Here is a 24,495-nt window from a genome sequence, read left to right as displayed (position 1 = left end):
ATATTTGTTTTTATTTATCCAACATTAATATATATTTTATATTATATTATTTATTTTTATTATTAAATAGAAGAAAAATAAGTTTATAATTATGTACATATTAATGACATAAACTAAGTAATAATTTGAGTAAGTAATAATATATTTTTTATTTTTATATTTAATAAAAAATATTTTACTATAACTTATTAATAATCTATTCATTATTCACTAAAATAACATATATTATCTATATTAATATACATGTAATGTATTATTTAAATTACCACGGTCGGACCCCGGTTTGACCTCAGTTCGACGTTTGAACCTTGAATCTGTGCCTCGACCGGTTTGATGATCGGTCCGATTTTCTAAACATTGATAAAAAGTATAAATAATGTGGTGTGGTGGGACTAGATGAATAGTGTTAAGAATTAAAAATTCATGGTTGGAGAAAAATCTGTAAAAATTGCTTAAGAGTTACATGAGCACATGTGACAGCAGGGACGGACCTAGGTTGAAGGGAATGGGGTCATTTGCCTCCACCTTATTTTGCTTTTTACTTCATACTATCTATATATTATAATATAAAATATTATATTTCCCCCACACACTTAATAGTTGCCTCCATAGTTGGATAATTTTATTTTAAATGTCACTAATAGATCAACTTTTGCTTTCTTTTTCCATTTAATAAGATGAATGTCTACTGTCAAAGTTGGAGAAAAACCTATACAAGTGAGTGTGAGACTGTAATTATCATTTAATGCTTGTAAATCGTGAAACTGCACAATTAATTTCTATTATTTTGATATTTTTATTTTATTTATCAGAGCTTCATAGATATTATTGAGTAGCTTATATTTAGGAATAACTTTTATGGAAATAATGTGACTTATAATATGAGACGGAGGGAGTAATATACTGTAATTTTACAGCTTGAAATTTATATGTGTATTTTCCCCCACGACACAAAATTCCTGGATCCGTCACTGTGTGGTAGTACGAGCCCACATGAACAGTGTTAAGAATTAAGGACTAAGAACATTGAAGATGCTCTAAGTAATGCAATCAATTTTGTATTGGAAATGCAATCAATTTTGTTAACTTTGTAAAACATAATATATGTTTTCCTATTTTAACCTTTAAAGTGTATTGTTATCTCTCATCATTTATTCTTCTTATGAGGGTATTATATAGAAAAGTGAAAAACATCAATTAATACTTCCTTGAAATTTTAAGTGGACAATTTTTTTTTAGATAAGCCAAATTTTGTATTGATAGGGAAGTACAAGGGGTACTCCAAACCCAATAAAAAAACATTACAAAACAAAAGAAGCTAAAAATATTACAAAATAAGTGGACAATTATTATTAAACAAATATTTTCTCTCTAAGTTGACAGTTATTTTGAAACAGTGGTAGTAATTGATTAGTTTACATTTACGTGGAGTCCACTTGTCACGACCCACTCTAGTATGTGACCGGCGCATAGGCTAGCAACAACCAAAACCTCAGCTAGCCTGGCAAGCCTAAAGATAAAATCACTCTATGGACACATAAATTATAGTATCAAGTTCTACTAAAATTTCGACAGAGTTTCCTTTGTATTTTCAACATCATCATCATCATCATCATTATGATAAGTACCTGTCGTAGCATACATCTAGATATCCAACATCCAGATTTTACATCATAACAAAATAGCTTCCGTCATAGGGTTTTAAGAGTACAAACCCAACCAAGTGCTAACATAGTGAGTTTAATAATTACAACTCAAAGTAAGTAAACGACTCTCTATCCCTATGGCTGCATCATACTAGAGTCGACCAAAAAGAATATACCAGCCACCGCACAATGGAGGCATACCAAAACAACAACAAAGCCCAGAAATCTGCTACTCAGCTGCTTGTGAATCTAAAAAAAATGGAAATAATAAGGGGGTAAGTCACAAAGACTTAGTGAGGCAGAATAAATAAAGTGCGTGGAAAGGAGAAGCACTTAAGGCACGATCATTAAAATCAGATCTTTTGGTATATTATATATAATACATAAGAAACTTTAAGTCAATATCCTCTTGGACTTTTTATAAATCTCTGGAAGCTCCATACACTTTCACACAAGCTTAAATTCAATAACGGAATAACAAAAATTGGGAAGCAACTTCAATCTTCATCATTCAACAACAATCACCTCCACAAACTATATGCATATAGGCCGCATTATCTCTTCGTTGCGACAAACGGTACGCTACTAAAAAAAACACTAATTTGCATAGTCACATTATCTCTTCGTTGTGACGAACGGTATTATACTATGACATAAAGTGCATAGGTCGCATTATCTCTTCGTTGCGACGAACGGTAAATATGTCGCATTATCTCTTCGTTGCGACGAACGGTACATATGTCGCATTATCTCTTCGTTGCCACTAACGGCACCAAAATATAACTCATCACATATATTTGCCAAACATAAGATTTGATAGAATCTAGTTTTAGATTTAGCTCAAATACAAATATATTTATATATATCATGTACTAACGTTTCAAATCTCATTGAGCTTCATTTCCCTCCTCATGAGTTTAACTTCTAAAATCATTAAAAAGCGTAAAGCTTAAAAGTCATAGCACATAGAGTCTAGAAAAGAAACATCACAAATGGTCAAAAGTCAAGAATTTGCATATAGGGGGAAAATGGCAGCAACAACAAAACTGAGTTTGGGCACCAATTAATTCATATGCTTCCAACATAGAATAAAACTCATGGACTTAAGATAATCTCTATTAAGATCTGAATATATGGTTTTTACTTCTCCCGTTAAAAATTTAATGTAAAAACTTGCCACTTTATAAACTATGCACTCACAACTATGGAGAGCTAGCTCAATCTCTTTCTGCACCCTCAGTTTGACCAACAGAAGTGCCTCCTTGAGAATCTGAGCATCAATAATGGGTAGCAAAGAGATTAGATAAAAACCCCCAATTTATGAGACTTAGGGTTTTAGAGAATTCATGAAAAAAATCAAACTCTTGATTTCTCTATACTATGACAGTACCCACTACCCATACATGCTGTAAAATTTGGATTATGAGCTTTTGGGTTGTAGACTTTACCTCAAAGTACCCTAAAGAATCCAACTCAGAAAATGAGTAACCTTCAAATCACTCAATTTCCAAACTTAATCTACAATGGGTATCCACGTTTTTGAGTTGATGATAGCACATAAATTATGAGGATGAAAGTATTAAAGGAGAAGAATGAGAATTGAGGTGAAGAAGAATGGAATCAGAAGGGGGAAGTGAGGTTTCGGGTACCAAAGGAAGAAAGTAATGGGTATTCAACCCATTTCTCTTCTTTTACGTTACTGTCTTCTTTTTATTTTTTTTTTATTTTTTTTTTTTGCCCTCATTTACTGAAACTCTTCCTGCATTGTTTGCAAGAAGCTTTGCGCCATGAAGCTTCGTATTATCATATCTATAATTTATGATTGCGTTAATGTTAGAGTAATATCATATTTTAGAATCTGCTATTTTGTTGTTCAAAGTTCAAACTAAAAAATGTATCACATAGGTGGAATGAAGAAGAAAACAATGCTAATTTATAAGTGAGAAGGTTGGAACTTGGAAGCCCACAACCAGACTAAATATTAGAAATTTTTAGTGATTCAACAATAATTTATGGTGATGGTGGATAGTAATGTAGGTAGAATCAAACCAGCCGGTCTAACAGATAACTTATGCCTAAGCTGGTTCGGCCCATGCTAGTAACTAGAGCTTGGTGAAATCGGTCAAAATCAGTGGTTCACTAGTCTAAACCGGTTTAGGAAAAATGATAGGACAAGGGACCAATGTGCTAATTGTCAAACATCTCTGTCTCTTCACGACACGATCGGTTCAGTCAGGACCGGTTCAAGGTAAAGCCACCCAAGCAACCACCTTAGGCCTCCAAATTTTTATTTTTTTTATCAAGTAAAAAAGGCCCCAAATTTATTTTTACTAAGTCAAAAAAGCCTAAAAAAACCAAGCTTAAGACAAAAAAGCCCAAAAAAAGAACTCTCACTTTAAAATTTGTTTTAGGCCTCATTTAGTGTTTGACCGGCCCTGACTGCAATGCAACCACACCGGATTAGGAAACCTGATAACAAAAACGTCCATAATTAGGCCACTATCTCCTTCTAGTTAGAAATGACACAACCATGTCGTGCGACTCCATCGGGGTTGGTGACTCCACCAAGAGGTTGGGTGACACACCATCACTCCATCTCTCTTTCAATTCCTTGTTCTCAACCAATCTTGTTGGATGATGATTGCACTTTCATCTAGATTTGATTGTTCAAGTCTAATAGATCTCTCTTAAGCCTTAGGTAGCATTTGATAAATTAACATGGGAGAGCCAAGAAGGAAATGGACAAGACATACATATTTTGTTATGTGTTTATTATATTTTTATATGGAACAGAATGAGACACATAAGACTCCTCAAATAGGATATTTGAGTTTCTTCAAAAAAAGGTAAAATAGATGAAAGCGTAACAGAACACTCAAATATGATAACATATATTACCATGGTTCGATCATGATTCGATTATTGAACATTGAACCGATGTCTCGACAAATTCAATAATCGGTCCCATTTTGAAAACATCGGTTGACACTCAAGCACACAACTTCCATATTAATACATGTTAAATAAATTACTTGCAACTTAATTCGTTCATGCAAAGTCTTTTTCATTTACACCATTGTGTAATCTGATTTAAATTATCTGCTAATATAAAATAATCGATGAATCATGAAATTTTTCCTATGGTGAAATTGACAGAGAGATGACGACGAAAAATAGCTCTGAATTTTCTTTAACAAATGCAGTGAGTATCTTTTTAGGTACAACATCCAAAACAACAGACACTCCTGGAAGGCCTAAGGGTGCTATAGCTAGTGCCATCAATTTTATAGGTTTGTTCATAGATCTCATTTGCTATGTGAATGGTCCCTTTCCATTTTAGTGGTGATACGTGAACCATAGTGTTTGGACACCCACATTTGTGACGGTCTGAAACCGCCACAAAGTTAAAAAGGTGAAAAAAAATAAAGAAAAGCATTTTGTGGCCGTTTCAAACCGCCATAAACGCAGGTGTTTGTCACTGTAGAATGATCCACTAATTATTTTTGTTTCCATTAGACACATCTCATATGTACACTTTGGTTACATATGTAATATTTTTTGCGTACTAAATTGTTATCTCAATTTCAATAATCTAATGTAGTGAGATCAAATGTTAATTAAAATTGTGAGGCTCCTAACACTGTACTTTTAATCTAAAGACTCAAATAATCGTTTTTAACCACTACAACAGACACTCATTGTGTGGCTATACATATGTACTCATATTTCCACCATTTTCTGGTGAACCTTAATTAAATGCGAATTTTCCCATGCCATCTGTTGTTGATCTAAGCAGTTCAATACCATAGTTAAGGCTATGTTCAATGCCTATGTGACCTAACCAGATAAAATTAAAGAAATTTTGAATCCTTGGAGTAATTTCTTCTTTGGGGACCACATTAATTGCTCAAACGTGGAGAATGGGTTTCATAATAACCCATATTGATAAGTGCAATTATTCCTTCATACCCACCACTAATCATGGTGTCTGAAATTTGGGAATACAATCATCTTCTATCTCCTTGACAATTTCTGATCAATCACATGTGAGTTAAACTAATCAGGTTAGTTGGGGTACACATATATGAACCATTCAATAGTTCTTAGGCTTAATTGCAACTTTGGTCCCTGACATTTACCAATTCCACAATTTTAGTCCCTCACCTAATTTAATTACACGGATGGTCCCTGACTTTGCTGCCCGTCTGCAATGTTGGTCATGTCGTTTATTTGTTAACGGAGGAGGCTTACGTGGATGTCCAATTGGAGAGAGAAAGAAGGACCGAAGAGAGAGGGAAGCACATGAGTTGCACGTGAGACCTGCAACGGTCATCTTCTACCCTCTTCCTCCTTAAAAAACAGAGCACTGTGAGGAAGATGTTTCGAAGCTTGAGATTTAGCGAAAAGGGAAGAGATAAAGAACGAACGAGTCCCTAGAGGCGAGGAAGAAGGTTGAATCAGTTGCTAGTCTCTTTCTCTCTCCAATTCAACTTCCACATCAGCTAAGTGACCATCCACGTAAATCTCCTCCATTAACAAACAAACGGTAGGACCAACGTTGCAGACTGCCAGCAAAGTCAGGGACCATCTATGTAATTAAATTAGGTGGGGGACTAAAATCGTGGAATTGGTAAACGTCATGGACCAAAGTTGCAATTAAGCCTAGTTCTTAATCCATAAGACAACATAGGCATTTGCTTGAGGAATTCCCCCCCCCCCCCAGATTGATTAGCCTTAAGATAGCTAGGGCCCATACGTACAACTACAAAATACTCCAACCTAGAAAATGAAGGCAAAGATGTCAACCATCAATGCAATCCATGTTCGATAAATGAGAATATAATTAATCTTTCAAAGGTACAGTATTACACATAATCACTAAGCGCGTAACCATTAATGAGGTGTTCAAGCTTTAGTAGATTTCTCATGTTTAAGTTGTTGTAAATGCAGTTATGTTAAATACTTATAAGAAGAGTTTTACCGCTCAAAATAGTCATATATCTGCTCAAATAAGATTATGTCACTAGTGGAATACCCTACATAAATGTCAAATAAGAACCTTAACACTCGGTATTGATATGAGGAGGAGACAATGTGTACTGAGTTTATGTAGGACAAAACAACTTTATATATATATATATATATATATATATATATATATATATATATATATATTTTTTATACATCGGAAAGCAACTTTATATATTTCTTATTACGTACAAATATAAAGTCAGATCAAATTTAAATATCTGCATATGCATTCCCTATGGTATGTGAAATATTATTGGCCAGTGAATTACTAGTTTTAGTTGGCATATACTTGTAATGTTGTGTCCCTGATTCCCCGGTCTTTTTGCTGGCTGGGATTCTAAAAGGAAAGGAAAATGGCTTTTTTCTCTACAATTCATAACTTGTTTTGCATTTTTGTCAACGGAGATTTATGATACTGTGCTATAATTGATGAGAACTGAGGCTATGTTTAGCTTAACATATGCATCAATGCAAATTAACATTTCAATATAGAAAAGTGGGATGAATCGTGAAACTCTTTTAATAAATTACGATAAATTAAAGACCATTCATTTTGTTGTAATCAATTAAAGGTATTCGAACACGCATTGAAAATAAGGGTATGTGTTTGTTTATCCAATCTGAATATATTTTTTACCAATATGACAATTTTGCTCAGTTAAAACACTATCTTCAAAAATTAAACACATGTCAGTTGAAGGTGCTTTCCACTGAAAACCAAATCCTCCTTGTCTCAATTGAAATTTGCAAAACTAAAGAAATAGTTAATCATATTTTAGAGCTTATTCAGATTTTTCCTTGTATTTGCATATTTGGATATAATGTGAAAAGTCACAATGAATAGAAGCGGGTTATGTTTACTTTTGCATCCTCCATGACTTTTTCTTCATTATAATTTACCTCATTGTATATCTAAACATGTACTTGAATTTTAACTAAGAAAGCAAACACACAACTCCATTGATTTCATTACCATTAGCAATATGGCATGAAATAAAGAGTTAAAAAAAGTTTACTTAGGTAGTATTTGGTCCGACTTTTTTTTGTCTTATAAGTTACTTTTAAGTAAAAGTGGAAAATAAGATCTTTTAGAAAAAAGTAAAAGTTGTTTGTCAGTTTTTAAATTTTTTATAACTTAAAAACTGCTTTTAATTTAAAATCTATTAGTTAGTTATTAAATTCACAACACTAGGTGGTTGAGGTGACATGATGGTGGAGGGTCAGGTAGCGCTGGTGTTGGAGGTCGGTGTTACCTATTGGCAGTGGTCGCGGTGGCGGTGGTTGTTACCGGTGGTGGAGGTGGTGGCAGTGGTGGTGATGGTGGAGGCGATGGTAGAAGGGGTTATGAAGGAAGAGTTGGCGGAAATGGCGGTGGTAGTGGTTCGGAGGCGGCAGTGGTGGTGACGGTGCATGTTTATGGCGGTAGTAACAGTGGTGGCGGTGAACGTTTGTGGTGGAGGTGATGGTAGAGGTGGAGGGAGGGTGGTGGTAACAATGGAGGCGATGTTTGTGGTAGCAATGAAAGTGGTGGTGTTGGTGGCAATGGAGGTGATGACGGTGGTAATGGTGGTGGTGAACGGTTGTGATGGTAGAGATGGTGGTGGTGGTGATGACTGTGGAGGGTGGCGGCAACGATGGTGGTGGTGAACGGTTGTGGTGGAGTTGATAATAGAGGTGGTGATGATGATGGTGGTGGAGGGTGGAGGGTGGTGGTAACAGTGGGGTGATTGTGGTAGTGGCAATGAAGATGGTGGTGGTGGTGGCAATGGAGGTGGTGGCGGTGGTGGTGAGGGTTGTCGTGGAGGTGGCAACGATGGTGGTGGTGGACAATTATGGTGGAGGTGATGGTACATGTGGTGGTAGTGGAGGTTGGCGGTAGTAGTGGATGTGATGGTGGTGGTGGCAATGGCGGTGGCGATGGAGGTGGTGGTCGTGGTGGTGGTGGACGGTTGTGGTGGAGGTGATGGTAGAAGTGGTGGTTGTGGTAGAGGGTGGAGGTGATGGTAGAAGTGGTGGTTGTGGTAGAGGGTGGAGGTGATCTCTCTACAGCTTATTTGAAAAAAGCTCTCTCATTTAACTTTTTACTTAAAAGTCAATTTTTCATATTTTCTTTGTAAAAAAATAAGTAACTTATAAGTAACTTATTTTTAAAGAGCTTATTATCAAGTGTGTTTGACCCAATTTTCTTAAAAGTAACTTAAAAGTAAAAAATAAGTCGGGTCAAACGCTACCTTAAAAAACTCAACTATTTCTTGATACAAAGGGGACAAATGTATAAATAAATTAAAGCAGATTTTTTTCCTTCTTCAGAATTGAAATACCCAATAAGCAGTTAGCAAGTAATACTACCAAGTGTTCTTTTTATATTGTCCTTTTTTTATCAATACTCTTCATATACTGTCCAAGGTGGTAAAAAGGCCTCCATTCAAATGTTTGTATGATATGGGCTAGTTGAACCGGCCCAAAAATAATTACCCTTCAACTTTTCTTTTTCTCTTCATTAGATGTTTTTGTTCTTGGCTTCCATATCCATTTCCCATGACTCTGTCCGTGATCGTAAATGGATTTTTCATCGTATTGGACTGGATGAAGTAATTGCATTTGGTTTCATGTTGCGTAACCAAGTCCAAACTAGTGGTTGATGCCTTGATGGAACTTGGAAGTGAGGTGAAGTTGGATGACAATGATGTGGTGCTTGTTCAATGTTCACCACCAATGCCAGCAGATGGTGGGGACCATAATTCTTGGGCCAGTTCTGCGCATGAGCTTAGACAGAAGACACGTACCCTTAAAATTTTCTGTGATTTTAATTTCAAAAGTTTAGTGATTATGTGATTTTATGCAATTCTGTCCGGTTCTCATATTTAGTGATTTCACGATTTCAGAATTGTGCAATAATTAACATTACTTTGCTCCATGCTTCATTTTGTGACGACTAAAAAGGTACATGTAGTAATAGTATTACACATTTACACAGATGTAATGACACATACATAGTGACATATAATATATATATATATATATATATATATATATTATACTGAGTAAAAGGTAAAAGCTGGTAAATAATTTTCTGAGTAACTCTTCCAAATCTGCCACAAAAGCATAGTTGCATGCTCAACATTTAATGCGATAAAAACATATAAAGAGAGAACCAATCATCAAAGACAAGGCATATGGTACACGACTTCAAAAGCACGTGAAGATTCCTAACTTTTGACATGCATCCTTATTCTGCTTTTGACTACACATATCAACGCTTCCAGCAGGAACTTGCATGCATCATCCACAATACAATTATCTCGATCATAATATTCTTTCATCTTTTGCTCAAAATCTTCTTGAAGCTCGGATACATTCACTACGAAAAATCACTAAGATCAATAAGTTTTCTATGTACAGTTCCTGGTCTAAGAATGAAAGAGCTTCCAATTAATCTGGTTGGTTACTTTAATTTGATTGATAATCATCATCAAATTTTTTCAAAATAAATAAATAATTATCATCATCAAATAAGCAAATATAAGACTATCTCCTGTGATTGTATCAATCAAATGAGGGATAAATTGATCTCGTGTGATAAAATATAGCCTATTCAACCTTTTTTCCTTCCTCGTTTGGAGTGCACTATATAAATGATAATAACTGATACTGTTTCGAGTAAACGCCTTTAATAAATAAGAAGAAGAAGAAAATTAAATAGGTATCAAAACACAAATAATGCATATAAGTCTGGCGAAAACGTCACAAGTAGCTGACAGAATTAACACTTCACAGTTCACATTATGAATATTAATATCATTCAAATAAATATTTTAACGTACACAAATTGTGCCATAGTGGGACATTCATGGAGGTTGTGACGTTACATACCACCACATGTAAAAAGAATGATCAAATAAGAGGTGTCAGGTTCATTTTTTCAACTTTTTTTTCTTCACTTTTTCTCAAAAAGATAGTCTTGATTCCTATCATTCCTTTCAGCTCGGTAACGCAAAGTAAAAAAATAGGAGTTAGGGCGAGTGAGTATTTTAGTACATGTAGCTAAAATAGAACTGAATGATTCATAAGGACAAAAGAATCAGACAAGAGGGCCAACTGGAACACTTTGTGTACCAACTTTTTTGTTGGATTCTGCTAAAACTCCATGCTTACTTCTTATTGCATTGATGATTTAGTAAGTGCTAGTATACCAATGAAAAAACATCTGACACCTCATCATTTCTACAATGAATAAGAAATCAGTTTGAATTCAAATAAATCCATTTACCAACTTATTATGAGGGGGTGAGAAAACTAAATCCATTTTTTCAACAAGTGTGTAGGCATATTTTGTTCTCAAAACAGCTTAGTCAAAACCAATTCATGCTAGAAATATTTTTGTATTCATGCTTTTTAGTCTGTTCAAGTTCAACTGTAGTTGATGCTTTGTGTGGTATCCGATGGTTAATTTATGAGTAACTAAACTAAAGCCTTAAATTCAAGATTTATTAATTAGATTAATCATTAGTTAGGAGAGATTAACGGTTCCCTTATTCTAATCTCATCTTTCCATAGTCATTGAAAAGATGCCTTGTGGAGAATACCTGACTCCTAATAGAGATATGAAAAGCATCAACTTTGGTGATAATATTTCTGTAAAAGGCACAACACTTCAAAACTGAGTGCCGGGTGATCAAAAGACTGGATGGAAAATACATCAATTTCCATCAGTTTCAGCAACCTGGCAATATTGATACATGAACAGTCCTGTTATGTTCACAAACGGATATATACTATTGAGGAGAGAGCAAAAACAGATGATAAAGTGATATGACTTACACCTAAAATCTGTATACTTTTTTGTCAATGTTTCTGAGTTTCTAGATCCCTATCAGTCAGTAATCCCAAGTGAGAATATGGCACAAAAGATAACTCTTATTTTTTAAGAGGATCTTAGGATGAGCTTAGCTCTTTTAGGACCAAGTCGGAGAGGGCCAGATGTTACCGTGCCGCCGTCCATTTTAAAAGAATCGAAGGCAGGATAACTTGTAGGATTTAGATTCTGCCCACATCTACTTCTAGCACTATCCACTTGTGAATCAAGTTCCACTGCCGTTGTGCTTCTTTGCAATTCTACACTTGAGTTTTCTCCAGGTAGCCTAGTTATATCACCCGAGCTTTCTTTCACATCCATATTGGATGATAACTTGACATGTTTTCTGGAATCATCAAGATAAACTGCGGGTCTCTTCCTGGTATTTATGCATGGATGATGGTCTTCTGTGATAATATCATCCAACCTCACACTGTCAGGGACCTTATTTATGTTCCTACAGCCACTATTTAAGGTCGAGGATTTGACTGAAGGACGCAGAGGGTGAGAGAAAGATGCTGGGCAAGGAGGGCTCGTCTTCATGGGACCCCGGGAAGTCAGCGGATTAGAAGGGTAGAGAACTTCAGCTGAATGATTCACAGATGGCGTGACAAAGTTATTCCCCCATTGATTTTGAGGAAAACCTTGACTTCTTATGCCAGAAAATTGCTGAGAAAATGTCCCTGGTAGCATTTCACCTGGTGAGCTTGACAACCATGATGGTAAATGTCCATAGGGCCTCTGAAACCAAGATGTTTTGGCCTGTTCATCGACAGATGGCTGCAAGAAAGGAAATCCAAAGGCTGATTTTGTGGCAAGAGGGTTTTTGTTCCTGTCATTCAGCTCACGGTTGCTCGAACATGTCGGCTGATCAAAATTGCAAGGAGTAGGTAGCACTGGTGACCGGCAGTTCATTCCTGGAGGTTTAGCTCCAGGTATACACCGCTCTGGAAAGTCTTCATGTGCCCTATTACAGACTGCATACGAAGTAGAATCTTGAGTAATAGGATTGAAATAAGAACTGGAATTTCTACTGATTCCAAGACTTCCATTTCGAGATGCATGATTACTTTGCAGATCAATGAACGGTTGAGAAAATCCAGAGTCTGCACCATCCATCAAACCCTGATTGCTTTGAAATTTCGCTGAATGCAATACATTATCAGTAGATACTTGTGAGGAGGACCCAGATACCCAATCCTGCTTAGGACATCTTCCCAGGAAAGAGTTTTCTAAAGCATATTGAGAATAATGCCTTCTGGACTCTTCATCAGTCCAAACATCTGTCGCAAATTGTTGCATCTCTTGGCTGCTCCTGCCAATTGGAACATCTTTACCCATCAACCTCACTGTTGGTTGGCTGGAACTTGGTGAGATATGATCGGAGCCTTCTTTCAGAGAAACCATCCCGTTTCCACTGTGGTTCTGCATACGGAAGGAGTTTTGCTTAAGGAGCTCTGGATTAAGTGGCTGGACATAGTGGCTGGAAAAATCAGATTTGGGACGGTGGATATCTTCTCTCTCACTGCATGGTAACCGGGTGAAAGCTAACCCAGATGAATACTGTGTAAATGGATTTAGCCCATCTTTTGGAAATGTTTTCTGAACAACATGCCTCTCATTGATGCTTAAATTTTCCTGCATACTTTGGTGGAGAATATTATCAATGGGTAAGGCACTTAAAGAACTTCGTGATGTACTTGATGTCTCTGGCTGGTCCAACCCTACTTTTACACTTGAACTGAAATTGATTAGCTCACCATGAGAATTGAGGGGCAACCCAAAAAAGTTTGGATTCGAAGAGCTATTTATATCCCTTCCTTTACTCCAGCTTGTAAAAGGGAACGTGTTATCAATCATACTGCCAGGAAAAACATGAGGCAACTGTCTGTCACCCAAGGCGTGGCCACTATTATCAGTATCTCCATAAGTTTGCAATGAAGCTTCAGGATTTTCATTTGCCTTATAATATGAAACAGAATAAGATGAGGAATGCTCCAGAGTTGTCTTTGTATCTCCATTTTTGTTCACAGCACCAAACTGGTAAGTAGGAGGATCCTCCGAATGGTCAATGAATTTCGCACTTGAGCTGAAAGATCCAGATTCACACACTTGAGTATTTATGCCAGATGTCTTGTCTTCTTTAACTGCAGCAAGAGGTCTAGACATGTCAGCATATGGAGAAAAAAGCAGTGTAGTTGTGTTGCCTCCATCAAAATGCAGTAATCTGTTATTGTCATTAATTGCCATCTTGGTTAATAGTTCAGACTTCTCTTCTGAGAGCTTTGAATTCTCTTGATTGGTACATGGCTTCAAGAAACTCTGTACAGTAACTTGTTCCATAGTATTAACAAACTGTTTACTTTCAACTATTGGGCAAACACTTTTTTCTTTGTCTACATTAATGGCAATGTGGTCATAATTTCTGTTTGCCCCCCAACTTGCATTCTCTTCATCACTTCCAGAGGATTGCAGCTTTACTGATGAAGTAGCCGGTGCATCTGAAGATATGTTGAACATGGTCTCATCAACTGAATCTCTCTCTTTTTCACAATGTATATCAGCCTTACCAGAGAATTTCACTTGCCTATCAGAGGTTGGCATTTGATCATTGTAATCACTGTAATCACTGTCTTCTGTACCATCTTGAAAACTATTACAGTCACTTGATGTCTTTCCAGAAACATGTTTGGAGTGGTTCTTAGGAATGCCACCAACAGAAGATACTGCTTTCTGTTGTTTTCCAACTGAGTCACAATTTTTAACTTCTTGTTTCTTTCGTACTGATAAGCCATTTAAACACAATTTCTTTCTATGGACAGAGGGATCAATATCATGAAGGGCAATGCTTTTGTTATCAGTTGACCCTCTTAGTTTTCTGGAACTCCTTACTGTGGTTTGCACCATGCGCTTGTAAGCATCTTCCTGAGATAAACAAGATTAAAAAATTAAGAGTCTTATGTTATAACATAATAATTAGTTGACTACTAAGCTAATAATTAGTTGACTACTAAGCTATAGGCAACATAAAATACCCATATTCAAAGCGAAAGCAATTCAGTATTTCCCACACAATAACGAAATTATAAATGTGATACCACCTTTCATAATTTCATATCACTTTGCACAGAAATCCCCTCAACAAATTAAATGGTTAACAAACTATATGCAATGGAATGAATGACAGAAAATGAATAAGATTGATAATACACAACAGCATGAATAGCCAATTGGATATGCTACAAATCTGTTCCATAAACTGTCACCATAGACAACCAGAAACAAATCTTGATTTCCGTTGCATTCGAACCCAGCATAGTAAGATAACTTGACAGTGGTCTAATAGTTATCATTCCTATAACCATGATATCATGTCTTGATAACTAGATGGCCATGGATATTCTTATTTTGTCCCTCATCAAAAGCTTGTAAAAGATTAGGGCAACTCCTTTTATGCTTACTGCATGTGATAAAATGGCAGAGAACTTTTCAAAAGTATATTTATTACACAATATCAATCACGAACCAAACTTCTGCATAAACAAGGTCTTTGATTACTGAGGAACAAAGTTATTTTTCAATCTATCACGACTAGTGACATTCTGATAACAATTTATTTCTTAGTGTCCCACTGTTCACATAGAACATGTCACAACTTATCTAGATTGAAACAGCTGAATTAAGTACTAACTTGTATCCGTATTTAAAAATGATTATAAATTCTACATATCACTGGAATTGATTTTTACTTGATATATTGAAAGTTAAATAAGCTTGTACAATTCGTTACAAATATTATTTTGAAAGAACTCATTTGTAAAGGTTTTTCTACATCCAGTGTATATAACCAAAGTAGAAAATTTGTTGTTTCACTTAAATGCACTGGAAAACTTCTACTACTACAGTACTACTGTATCTGCTAACAATATCTGTATGTTGTATACTTTTTCTACTGGATATTTTCTCACAGAATAATTAATCACTTTGAGGAATCATTTAGGGAATCATTTGTTTGAAGAAATCATATGAGATTCTTTCTAAAACTAATACCCAAGTAAAAATTATAGAGTTTTGATGCACACACACTTACACTTCATTCTTTTCCATCTCAATTTCACTCATTTCTCTTCTTATCCTTCTCTTATTTTCTTTTCACATCACTTATGATATCACTCATTTCTCTCTCTTCTCTTCTTCTTCACTCAAAATGTGAGTGGATTTCAAGTGTGAAGATAACTTTTTCCAAAATGATACTTCAACGGCAAATATCATATTCTTCCCATGGTTTATTTATACATGCATTATACAAATTTTGCTGTGATAAACAATTATGAAAGATTTGTAAATTATGTAATTTCACAATCTTACACCAAAAAAAATTCATTAATATATGAAACCAAAAAAAAAAAATCATTAGTATTCTTTTTTTGTGGGACATATCTGAGTTTTTTTTTTAAAGAAGGCATTTTAAAAAAAAAAATTAATCGATCCCTTAAAACGAGATGTGTCAGGTTAAAATTTAAAACAAAAAATCCTAAAGAAAGGCATCTATTTCTAATTAGATTAAAAATTGATGGGACATCAAATACTTCTCTCTATATGAATTTTACTAAAAGACAAGGGATGGACGTCGGTATAAGAATGAATCATAATGCTTCAATATTTTGTCTTAATAAATTTAAGACTTCTATATATATATATATATATATAATATAATGCGCACTTCTCAAATTGACAAGTAATACATCTAGAGAATATTACGTGTTTCATATATGATACATCCCCACCATTCAAACTGCTGTGGCTTTTGTGGCCATCTCAATGCCGGAAAAACAGTGTTTTAAACTTTTAATTCTTCAAAGCATTGACAGAAAGGGAAGAAACAGTTATCAGCAAGAAATTCTAGCCCCTTAAATACGTTTTCAAATTTCAGCTAGCATAACATAACCATGAACTGACATTATTTTGGGGGTTTTGGTTCAGTTAAACTTCACTTCCTCATCCGTCTCATTTTCACTTCATTCTTTTCCTATCACATTATCTCACTTGGTAGGAGTGTGTTTGAAGTGGGAATGGATCATTATTGCAAAATTATCTGCTCATACATATGATAAAATTCAAGTTCACTTAGCCTTCGTGTGCTGATACATCGATGTACTTCTCCCACATGCAAACTAGCACTTTCAGAATATGATCTGAATGATCTGAAGTATTTTACCCAACAACAGAAAGTCCAACACCATTACACGATTCATTACAAACCCCCCACTTCACTCATATGAGACATGATGATGATTACCAACATAAATCACGTCAGAAGATACACCCATGCGATAATATCTATACCAAATACCAATCAACCAAAGTCAGAGTAATTTTCTCTGATATTGCATACATGTCCATCTGGACTATACTTGCATATATAGGCAAACAAACATTCATCAATCCAAATCACACTCCACACTTCTTCTGACAGACCCAATAAATGATGATCTATGAAATTCTAGATCTCCCACTAGATAAAAAAAAATTCATCCAGCTGTTAACTGTGTAAAATCCTCTACGTCCGAAAAACTAGCCAGCAATAGATGAGAAAATTTTATCTCTATCAAATCTTACCCATGGCCCATATGACAATTCTCACCCTCAAATTATTAGCTAATAGTGACGGGGCATGAAAAACACTTGATGATTAGCCTCAGCTATAGCTCTTCCACCTCGTAACCCAAGAGAGTGGCCCCTTACTCACTCTTGCAGGCTCACCCCCTCTTCACTACCGCGCAAGAAGGCACTTGTCTATTAATCCTTTTCCCCCAAACCAAAAAACTACTCTCACTTTCATCTCTCTAATCAGCTTTTTCAGCAGTGATTTTATGCAGAAAAAGCAGCACAAGGAATTAGGAAAGCTAAGCTATAATCGCATGGTAGCATAAGGAAGAAACACACCACATCAACAAAGAAGCAGCTACAGTATAATCAAGTGATATTTTATGCACAAAATCCATGAATTTCAACCTCAATCACCATAAATTAGCCACAAATTAACACAAACAGACTTCATGTAATGAAATTTCAACTCATATTTTATGATTAAACTACGTACCTTTTTCTTAGTGAGGTCATTGTTGTAGACGTTGTTCTTCTTTATCTTCTTGTTTTTCTTGCTCACTATTGTCTTCTTCTTCTTCTCACTGTTCACAGATACAACAACACTATCACCATGCTTTTCCAACTTCTTCTTCCGATTCGCCTTGTTCACCTTTTTACCTTTACTGTTCTTGTTCGTACTCCCTTTGCTCTTGATTACTGAAACCACAGCAGTAGCAGTAGAACAATCCCCATCTTCGTCCTCCTCTTCGTCTTCATCTTCCTCAGCCTCAACTACTTTGCCTTTGCTCTTGCTCTTCCTTGCTTCCTCGATCGGCGGCGCCGCGGTGAGAATCTCAGCGATCGAGCGTTTCTTCGGCGCTTTCGGTTTCAGCTTCGGAAAACTCCTCTTAATCTGCCGCCGTTCGTCTCTAACAGCCTGCGCGAGGCAACTGTCGATGTGCGCGTTCACCGCCGTCACGGTAGCCGCGTTGAAATCGCGGCAAACCGGACAAACCATCTCCATCTTCTCCTCCTCCTCCACCTCCTCCGCGGCGTTCAATCTCGCCGATTCGCGGTCTCCGCGGCTGGATCTCAGCGCCTCAAGGCGGTTAGAGAGCCACTGGAACTTCCTAACCGTAACAGACACCTCATCATCAACATCCGCATCGTTATTCTCCTCTTCCTCTTCCACCTCTCGCAACGGCCACAGCTTCAAAACCTTGTGCTCTTCCTCCTCCTCTTCAACCTCCTGAACCTTCTTGAAAATCTCCGCGATGGAGCGTTTCTTCGGCGGTCTCGACTTGCTCGATTTCAAATTCATCATCCTCATGTGCCGCCTCTCCTCCCTCATCGTCTGCGCGAGACAGCCGTCGATGTGCGCGTTCACCGCCGTGAGCGTCGCCGCGTTGAACTCGCGGCAAACAGGACACACCATCGCTTCTCCTCCCTCATCATCGGCAGCGGCAGAAGCCGATACATCTGCCGATGCATCAGGAGGAGCAGCAGCGAGGCTATCATGATCCGATTTGGACGATTCTTCTTCGTTGGAGTCGACATCGACTGTTCTAGAAGCTTCGACGCGAGTTCTAGAAGGTTCTTCGGGTTTGTTATGGTGGTTTAGAGGTTCGGATCTAGGGCAGCGGAGAGTCATGGGGGGAAGCCATGACTGAAGCTCCTCGCGCGTGAGCTCACGGTTGATGTTGGAAGTGAAGGGCCAGCATTTGAAGACGTCGATTGACCTCATCTTGGAAGTGTACTCCCTGCAACACAGAATCAAAACCCATAAACAGAAGAAGAGAAAGAGAAGAAGAAAGAACAAAAGAGATAACAAAACATGAATAGATGATGATGATACCTTATGGAGAATCCATTATCAGGCCTAGCAGCCATGATCAGTGATGAGAAGGAGAGAAACTATGGAGGAGGAAACATGGTGGTGGTGGTGATAGTGGTGATGAGAGAGAGAGAGGATGAGAGAGTAACGTTGGTTTTGGATTGTGGTGGAGTGAAGAAATGGAAGAGAGAGTGTGTGGGTGTATGTAGCTGTCTGCTTACTTGCTTTTCCCTAATTTATGACTGAAAGCGACGTATGAGTGAGAGAGAGAGAGATAGAGAGGGCTCTTCTAGAGTGAAGAAAAAGAACACAAGCCAAAGTGAGGGAATATTTTAATAAAAGTTTGTTTTATAAAAGAAAATTAATAAAAGTTTTGGTGGTTTTGGCTATGTTAATGTGACTATTACTCAAACCGTTTTAAGTTCACCTAAAGTAAAATTATTTGTTTCATAATAACGGTTCATTTAGAATTCTAATAATGCAATAATTGATATTTTTTCATATAATACTTGTATTAAAAAAAATACTTGTATGAGAATAGTAAATAATGAGAGATAAAAATGTGCTTTAAAGGACAAACTAGAAAAATAAATAATATATTTTTAAAGTTAGTAAATTAATTGTACTTTTTAATGTGTATTTTTTCTCTTTCTTAACACTTACATTGAAACGGAAAGACTACAAGTTAGAGCATATCTCTAGGACCATAGATTGTTTATAAAAGGTATTTATAGATTTGCTCATGAGCACAATTCTCACATTTATAGTGAAAATTGAACACACATATTTCTAATGAAAGTGTTTTGAGCTCACATGTTTGATAAGAGAAAATATTATATTTACTATTAATTATTATAGTTAAACATTAAATATAATAATGTGTTCGTGTTTGTTAGATTTATCTATGTCTTCAGCACTTTACCACATAAATAAATGGTTAGGAGTTAAATTATCAAATCTAGTGAATAGAAAAACTTATTCTACCGATTAGTACGCTAGTATTTTTTTAATACATCGGAAAATGACAACAATTACATCAGACCAAATAAGACCCAGTTTGGAATAGCTTATTTAAGCTTATCTGACAGCATAAGCTCTTATGCCAGTGTTTGGGAAAGCTTATACAAATAGCTTATGGCATGCCTTAAGCTATTTTCAGCTTATTTTCATAAGCTACTCAGGATAGCTTATGAGAAACCGTTTATGCTTATGTACAACTTATTTTCAATTTATTTCAATAAATTTTAAAAATAGCTTATGAATAAACGCTTATGTCATAAGTGCTTATGACCATAAGAACTTAATTAAGCTGTTTTTCTAAACGGGGCCTAAATCATTCAACATAAGCACTTCTAACTCCGGCGGAGGGGATTCCACTAAGATAATCCATGTGCTCGTGCCATGTTCGCCACGCTTCGCGAGCCAATCTGCAATAGCATTACCATCTCGATGCACCCATGAAAGCTCCACTCGCCATCTCTTATCCATAAGCTCTCGAATCTCTTTCATAATCTCTGCCTGGGCATGTTGAGAAATACGGGCATGTTGAGAAATACGATCTGGCACCTTCAAGATATCAACCAATATCTTACAGCCAGTTTCGCATAAAAGCTTTCAAGCTCCATGGTTCCTCGCGAGAAGGAGGTCATCTCGAAGAGCCAAAGCTTCAGCTGTGAAGCACTTTGTTCGTTAACCCCATGATCCACTTCCTACATCATCCTAGATCACAGCTCGATCCACCGCCCATTTGATCAACATCTTCCCGATGACTGCCATCAATTATGAGATTGTTAACACCAAAATTTCTTAATTTGGAAATTGATAATTAAGATATGGTGTACATGGATGCATGGTATATTTCAGTGTATTTTCTACTTTAATGCCAGATTATTATCCATTGCATATATTGGTCGAATTTTAGCTTACTGAGTCGAGATTATTGCAACATTTCCTTGGTCAAAATCATATACCAACTTGATTTCCAAGTCGAAATATGGCTTTGGTTTTGAGTTCCAAATTATATGTTGATGGCACCATTCTAATGCCAAAGTAATGCCATGTATATATATTTCTCGACCATAGGACTTCGACAAGGAGAAAATGCAAAAGTATTAAGTGGAAACTTTTGCTAGTATTTGACCAGTTTAATTTTAAACATGTTAATGGATGTGCACGAGATCAATTCAAAGGCACGTGGCAGATAGTAGTGGCAAATCTTAGTGGCAGTTTCTCAACAAGATGGAATCATGTATGGAGCGGTTACCATTTAGCATGGAGCAATGCAAGAGAGCTTCAGAGTTTCTTATCTCAACCGTAAAGCCTCAAGCAACAGTTAGTGGAAGATATTAGTGATATTAAGTGGAAGTTACAAGTTGGCTATTGAAGTGGAGTAGTGGAAAATGTGGCTGCAAGCTATTATATTTGTACTTATGCCAAGTGTATGGCTCTAGTATAGGGAGTTATTTTCTAAGATGTAATCTCTACCGTAGGATCTAGTGGCAGTTTCATTTCAAGTTCTATAAGTAGCAAATCTGATTGTAAAATTAAGCAGACTCACACAATTACTCAAAACTCTCCATGGATGCCTCCAAGTCTCATGTGACATATGACTACAAAGAGACTAAGAGTGTGTTGTGATTCTCACCTTTAATTTTCAATGCAATGTTATTTCCTTTGCCATTTTGATTTCCTTTTACTTTCTGTTCTTCTTTTTTCCTTTCAATTTTCTACTCTTTTTTCCCTTTTGTTCATACCGTTCTTCACAAAAACCCAGCCTTGACATTTAAAACGTCTTCACTAAAGAACCCGAAGAGGACTCCGAATCCGGTCCTTAAATTGCTTTTGGATTCTATTTGTTTACCAAAAATCACCGTAAACAGAGATAAAGCATTAGTTTAATTGCTATTAATTATGAGATAAAGGAAATATTCATTTCCATAATAGTAATGATTTTTATATATACATGATGATTATGAATCCACATACATAAATTGTGGTATATGTACCACAAAAATACATAAATTGTGGAGGAAAATAAACATTTACTAGTAGCTTTTTTTTGAACTAATACTAGTAGCTTAGAACCACTACACTTTTCGTCAAAACTTCACATTTATTTTGTGAGAATTTCTATCTAAATCTTTGCTGATCTTTTTTTTTTTTAGCGGCAGTTTAAAACTATTGTGCAGTTTAAAAATAGTACAATGTATATATGTCGATGATATCACAAACTTGCGAGATTTACGTATTACTCAGCTCTTTCTCTTTGTTCTTTTCTTCCATCGTACTATTTTTATGTTATTTAAATATTTATTAATTAATTAATCGAAATATAAGCTACGTGTGTTGTTGCCTTGCTGCAACTGCAGGGCCGTGTATAGACATTTCGGGGCCTAAGGCAAAATTGTTAAAGTAATTTTGTAATTTTGTTCAATACATCATATATTATCAATTTTTATATAATCTTTCTATTTTTTAAACTGCGAAATCATTTACCAAAGTTTTACATTCCAAAATAAACAAAATATTTTGAGTAATAGAACTTGGAACACAATAAATGAAACAATGAGAGACGATTTTACAACACTTTGATATCAAATATCTTCTTTGATAATTCACTTGAACATAGAAAAATAAAAATTTTCTTTTTAGAAAAGAAACAATGAGTGAGGAGCCAACTTGTACAATACTATAAATATATAATTCATAAAAAAACTATGAGTAACACAAATTAATTTTCTCAGTTTTGAGAATGTAAAAATAATGGATATTTTAGTGTGTTGAATAATGTAAATTTGCTGATGTAAAACACTACTAATCTACTACTAATAATTACCAAAGTTGCATTTCTAATATTGCACTTATAAGTTCTCACATTGCAATTAATATTAATCAATTTTTCATCATTTCATTACCTCTCAAATTTTGATTGTATATCCTATGTATTAAAAAAAATTGGGGGGCCTAATTTTTTTGGGGGGCCTTAGGCCATTGCCTTTTTGGCCTAAGGCAATACACGGCCATGCTGCAACAACGACTTGAAAATATATTTTTAATGGCAAGTATGTATAAATAATTAGGGGTACTTACTTATAATAATAATGTATTATTTTATTGCTAATTGTTTGTATTAGTAAATGTTAATGTTAGATTTGTTGTATGATGATCTTGTGTTATGCCCACGCTCGTCCACTCATACGAAACAAAGATTCTGCAGTAAGAGCACATCAAAGTCACGAACTACATCGTACGCGACCCCCTCAATCCATCATATCACGCGCTCTCAAATTTCATTACTCCTATATTGCTATTTTTTTATATTCAATTTTTTGTCTAACATTGATCTCAAAATTGTGTCACGTAAGCCAATTTGTTTAATAAAAAAAAGTACCAGTGAAAGATTAGCTGTAGTAAATATGTTGAATATTTTTTACCGAGGTATTCCAGCTAGTTCACACCGAGAAACTAGTACTCCCTTAAGGTGCAAAGATTATCAAGATAACACGATAATTAGTGTAGATATATGTTTAATGTGTGTGTGGATTTTCGTTAAATTTAACATAGATTCACGTTAAAGTTATTGTATTAAAGTCAAGTTTTTCTGATCAACATTAATCTAATATAAGAATTCTAACTTTTTATGATATATGAAATCACATTTACGTTGACTTCAACATTAAAACAAACATGCATGAATAATAATGCAAAAGTAGATTTTTCTTTAGCAGCCCTTTGGAAAATTTGTAACTTTTTGTTATTATCTTTGGATACTTTGAAAGTGATGTGGAGGGTGGTTTTGAGTCTTCTCTCCAGAGGAATTGATGTTGATTCGGGCTATCCTTTCAGCAGTGAAGAGACTGAGAGTGAGGATCACCTTTTTCTTTGGTGTTCTGTGTTCAAATGCACGCTTCTGGTTTGGTTTCCCGTTATCTCCGCGGTTGGATGTGTTCACCACCTTCCATGAGTTTCTGTAGGATTTTATTGTTATGATGCATATGGGATTGCGCTGCTGCAATGAGGTGTGTAAGAGCATCTCCAATGCAAGGTTCTTAGTTCTTATTTTTGAGTTAAGAACTAAGAACTGAGTTCTTAACCATTGGAGGTGCTGACATAGAGTTCTTAGTTCTTAAAAATAAGAACTCAATTCTTATATAAGAAGTTTTATTTTTTGAGTTCTTAGCATAAAAAATTAATTTTTTTTCTCTCATCCAAATTACTTTATGAGTTTTGTTTTATTACTTTATGAAAATGAAAAGTATAAATAATGTGGTTGGTGGGACCAAATGAATAGTGGTAAGAACTAAGAACTAAAAACTCATGGTTGGAGCAAAATTGCTTGAGAGTTGCTTAAGCACATGTGGCAATACGAGCCCACATGAATAGTGCTAAGAACTAAGAATTAAGAACTAGCATTGGAGATGCTCTAAGTTGTGTGGGAGTCTAGAAACCTGATTGCGTCTCAGGGGAGGAGATTCTTGTGCGAGGAAGCTCTCCAATGTGGTGTCGCGTTGCATCGTCTCCTCACTGATGATGCTCAGGTG

At 35.8% G+C, this 24,495-nt stretch overlaps 1 protein-coding gene and 1 long non-coding RNA gene across 3 annotated transcripts; both read right to left on the bottom strand.

Moving 5' to 3' along the window:
• Positions 1-1,649: 1,649 nt before the first annotated feature.
• Positions 1,650-3,429, bottom strand: LOC130731538 (uncharacterized). The gene is made up of 3 exons (XR_009016719.1): positions 3,095-3,429; positions 2,847-2,916; positions 1,650-1,895 (listed from the first exon to the last, which is right to left on the bottom strand). It is a non-coding gene; the product is annotated as an uncharacterized LOC130731538 (long non-coding RNA).
• Positions 3,430-11,274: 7,845 nt separating this feature from the next.
• Positions 11,275-19,167, bottom strand: LOC130733204 (uncharacterized). Of its 2 annotated transcripts, XR_009017422.1 has the most exons (4): positions 18,977-19,167; positions 17,636-18,881; positions 11,499-14,457; positions 11,275-11,400 (listed from the first exon to the last, which is right to left on the bottom strand). XR_009017422.1 is itself a non-coding variant. In XM_057585320.1 (3 exons), exons 1-3 carry the CDS (start codon positions 19,009-19,011, stop codon positions 11,602-11,604), a joined length of 4,137 nt encoding a protein of 1,378 aa, XP_057441303.1. In that variant the 5' UTR covers positions 19,012-19,167; the 3' UTR covers positions 11,275-11,601. The 2 variants fall into 2 exon arrangements, 1 of the variants encoding a protein (XP_057441303.1); XM_057585320.1 differs by having other exon boundaries at positions 11,275-14,457.
• Positions 19,168-24,495: the final 5,328 nt, after the last annotated feature.

This window comes from Lotus japonicus, chromosome 1 (genome assembly GCF_012489685.1).
Source record: "Lotus japonicus ecotype B-129 chromosome 1, LjGifu_v1.2".
In the NCBI taxonomy this organism is placed as follows: Eukaryota; Viridiplantae; Streptophyta; class Magnoliopsida; order Fabales; family Fabaceae; genus Lotus; species Lotus japonicus.
This window is presented reverse-complemented; position numbering and strand designations above follow the sequence as displayed.

Bases quoted from the DNA above. Each gene is read 5' to 3' on its own strand.
- LOC130733204 (XM_057585320.1), bottom strand. From the start codon at position 19,011: ATGGCTGCTAGGCCTGATAATGGATTCTCCATAAG. The intron at 18,882-18,976 runs GTATCATCATCA...TCTGTGTTGCAG, and splicing joins GATAATGGATTCTCCATAAG to GGAGTACACTTCCAAGATGA. The intron at 14,458-17,635 runs GTACGTAGTTTA...TGTTTATCTCAG, and splicing joins ATGACCTCACTAAGAAAAAG to GAAGATGCTTACAAGCGCAT.